General features: G+C 29.8%; 1 protein-coding gene across 1 annotated transcript; it reads left to right on the forward strand.

The window, feature by feature from the left end:
• Positions 1-2,588: 2,588 nt before the first annotated feature.
• Positions 2,589-3,005, forward strand: LOC135955641 (uncharacterized). Its single transcript, XM_065506001.1, has one exon. It carries the CDS (start codon positions 2,589-2,591, stop codon positions 3,003-3,005), a length of 417 nt encoding a protein of 138 aa, XP_065362073.1.
• Positions 3,006-3,800: the final 795 nt, after the last annotated feature.

The following is a 3,800-nucleotide window of genomic DNA, read 5'->3' on the forward strand; positions in this document are numbered from 1 at the left end:
ATGTATACATCAATAAACAGAATTGTCAAATTTGGGAAAATAGCTAACCACATGATATCCAAGAATGTCCAGTGTATCCCGAAAAAGTCACTGTGTGTGGATTTTGGTCTGGCAGAGCCATCGGCCCACATTTCTTTGAGAACGACGTTACCATGTCAGCACCATCAACGGCGAGCGTTGAATAAGACGCTGCGAATTATGGCCCCAGGAAAAAAATTGCTTGTTTTTCTCAAACTTCATCACGATACTAATTATTATAATACAATTATGAATGTTCCAGTTATTTTCTAGGGACTACGTTACAAAAAAAAAAAAATTTATCAAAATATTTATGACAGGGCGAAGTTTGGGTGGGATATCATGGACGGATATTGCCAATTTTCAATACCAAATATACTTTATTAACAGCAGTAAGAGTGTTTGCGGAAAATTTTAGCTAAATAGCTCCCTTCTTTTGCGTCCTATCGTGTTTTCATCAGACATACAGACGGACATAGCTAGATCGTCTTAGAATTTCATAAGGGCCCAGAAATCGATAACTTCTGGGATGTCGATCGGAATGAAATTTCAACCAAGGTTAGCCCTTTTAGGTGGTAATTCAGAAACAATTTTTCAACAAGACCCGTCATGTACTCTCTGAGTTGAAGAAAAATTTCAACGTTTTTTATATTTAAAAAAAAAATTTCAAAAGATTGAAAAAGAGATATCTAAACTATTTGAGACACATTTTGTTAAGAACAATAGGTAATAAATGGATGAGAAAACACAACTTTTTGGCAAAAATGTCAGATTTTGATCCCTCTAACTCAGAGAGTTATTAACCGATCTTGTTGAAAAATTGTGTCTGAATTACTATCCAATAGGTCAAACCTTGGTGCAAATTTCATCCCGATCGAAAGACATCGATTTCAAAAGTTAGCTCGCTTGACATGAAATCCCCCATATACTTTATATTACAAATTATTTTTTGATGATTGTTATAAAAATCTGACCTATTCTTTTTAAACTATGATTTTGAAGACAAACAAACACTTAATTCTGGCAACACTGGTGGAATGTCACGACTCAATTTAAATAAATCTGTGAGTCCCACTATTGGCTTTAATGCAGAGCACTCCATATTATTTTAATAGTTCAAATATTAAGTAAAACTATTGTTGTTGTATAAAATAATTGAACTTTTATTGTGTTTTTTTTAATTGAATTTCTATGAATTTATTTTTGTTATTATTTTTTTTTTGTTTTTCATGGTAAACAATTTAATAATTAAAACAATTTTAAATGTACAATATATGTATGTATGTATATTTACCATGCAAATAAAAACGTATATAAATGTATTATAGTTTGTTATTGCTTAAAATCTAAAATTGCAAAAAAATATATATAAATAAAAAACACTCACTTTATTTAAACTTGTACGTACAACAATGAAAATATGTACGTAAATATATTGTAGTACATTTTGTATTGTATAAAATTTAATATGTATGTAAAAAAATATAAATAAAATTCATTTAATAGCAACATAGATTTTTGTTCTACCCAAAACAAAAAAAATAGAAGCAATTTTTACATACATTTTTAATTTTCCAATTAACAATTGAATACAAACCACAATTCAAAAGTAGACAATTTTATATTTAACAATTATTTTTTTTTTATAGATAATAAAGAAAATTAAATGTATATTTTATTTTTTGTACATATTACATGCATGCATATTCATGTTATAATTTTATGCCATAAAAACTATTTATTTTTGCAAATATATGTATGTATATGCTGTGTATTGATTATATTGACATTTTGTTTTTGAATTTTAAATACATTTTTTACAATATTAAGGATGTTCTTTTTTTCGATTTGCATACTTGCACTAACATTTTGATCTCTTATCATTGGATCACAAATGACCACAATTGTTCATCGTGCTGAAATGTCTCTATGAATGCTGAATATTGCAAAATTATTTATGTTATTATGCAACTTAAATTTCATGTTAAATCAATATGATTTTAATGTGGAATTAACTGATAATTCCCTTAAAAAAGAATGAGGTTCATGTTAAAATAAATGTTTTTTTTTCAGTGGAAAATAATATGAAAACAATTTAAAACAAGTAAGAAAGTATATTCGGTCAAGCCCGACCATACAATACCCTAAACTGAGTAAATGAACAAATACATTTTTCTTTTCAAATTTCAATTATTTACAGTGCCGAACTTAAGTATTGGCACAGGATGCTCATTGTACTTTAAGGTCGATTTAAAGGCCATATTGTTGACATTTTTAATAAAAATATATATTTATCAGATAGATTGATGAATTTCCTACCAAATACCACCAACTTCATTTCAATAATTTTGCAATATTATTTAAAAATAATAAAAAGACGAAAAATTCCACAATTCCGTAGAACAAAACTATTGGCACACTTAACCAGATTCTTCAAATTTTATCGATCTATCCACTTTTTTTTCTTTGAAAATGCGATTTTATCTTCTTTTATTTAACAGTTTTCGTTTCTAAAACTGTTAATGTCAATTTGTAAAAAATGAGCACAATAATTATCAATTTTGCTTAAAATGGCTAACAGAAAAAAGGAAACAACAGAATCTGAGCGCAAAATCATCCTTCACATGCACAATCAAGGAAAATCATATGCAGAGATTGTAGAGATTATGGAAAGAAGCCGTTTTACAATTTGGAGTATCGTGCAACGTTTTAAGGAAACATCAACACTTGAAAGTGCTAAACATACAGGTCGTCCTAGATTCTTAAGTGAGCGTAAATACAGCCATATAATCAAAAAGGTCAAGTTATGTCCAAAAATATCTTCAACACAGGTTGCTGCAGAGATTAAGGATGAGTTTGGGAAAGAAGTTCACGCAGCAATAGCCAGAAGAGTGCTCCAGAAGACAAACTATAGTTGTCGTATTGCTAGGCGTAAACCATTTATTTCATCTGTAAACCAAAAGAAGCGTTTAGAATATGCCGTTTAGGAATTTACGTAAGCCACATGATTTTTAGCAACAAGTACTATTCTCTGATGCAAACAAATTTAATATTTTTCGCTCTGATGGCCGTCAAACGGTATAGAAAAAAAACCAATAAAGAGCTGGAAAAACAAAATATTGCTTCAATAGTAAAACATGGTGCTGGAGAGGTAATTGTGTGGGGTTGTATGTCCGCTTCAGGGGTTGGAGAGCTGGTGTTCATTGACGAAATAATGGACAAAGTGAAATATACGGATACACCTCAGGAAAAGTGCAGAAAAGTTAAATTTACCATTTCTTTCACTTTTCAACATGACAATGATCCTAAACATTCGGCCTATACTGGACGTATGTGGCTTTCATACAATATTTCGCATGTCCTACCACACCCTCCACAATCTCCGCATCTCAACCCAATAGAGGATCTGTGAGAAGAGCTAGATAAGCGAGTGAAAAAGGCATTATTTGAAGAATGGCAAAGTATTGGGTCAGATATCACAAACAAGTTGGTGGATTCATGCCTAAACTACTCGAGGCAGTTATAAAACGAACATCACTTGCAACTAAATATTAAATTATGCAATATTGCTTCCAAAATCAAATGTTTTTTTGCTTTTAATGAAGTGTGCCAATAATTTTGTTCATTGAAATGCAGAACTTTTTATGTTGTTTTGTTATTAATAAATAATGGTATTAAATTGTTGAAATGAAGTTGGTTATATTTTGTAGGAAATTCATCAATCTATCTGATAAATATATTTTGTTATTAAAAATCTCTACTATACGGCCTTTAAATCGTCC

Source organism: Calliphora vicina, chromosome 3 (genome assembly GCF_958450345.1).
Source record: "Calliphora vicina chromosome 3, idCalVici1.1, whole genome shotgun sequence".
In the NCBI taxonomy this organism is placed as follows: Eukaryota; Metazoa; Arthropoda; class Insecta; order Diptera; family Calliphoridae; genus Calliphora; species Calliphora vicina.

Bases quoted from the DNA above. Each gene is read 5' to 3' on its own strand.
- LOC135955641 (XM_065506001.1), top strand. From the start codon at position 2,589: ATGGCTAACAGAAAAAAGGAAACAACAGAATCTGAGCGCAAAATCATC.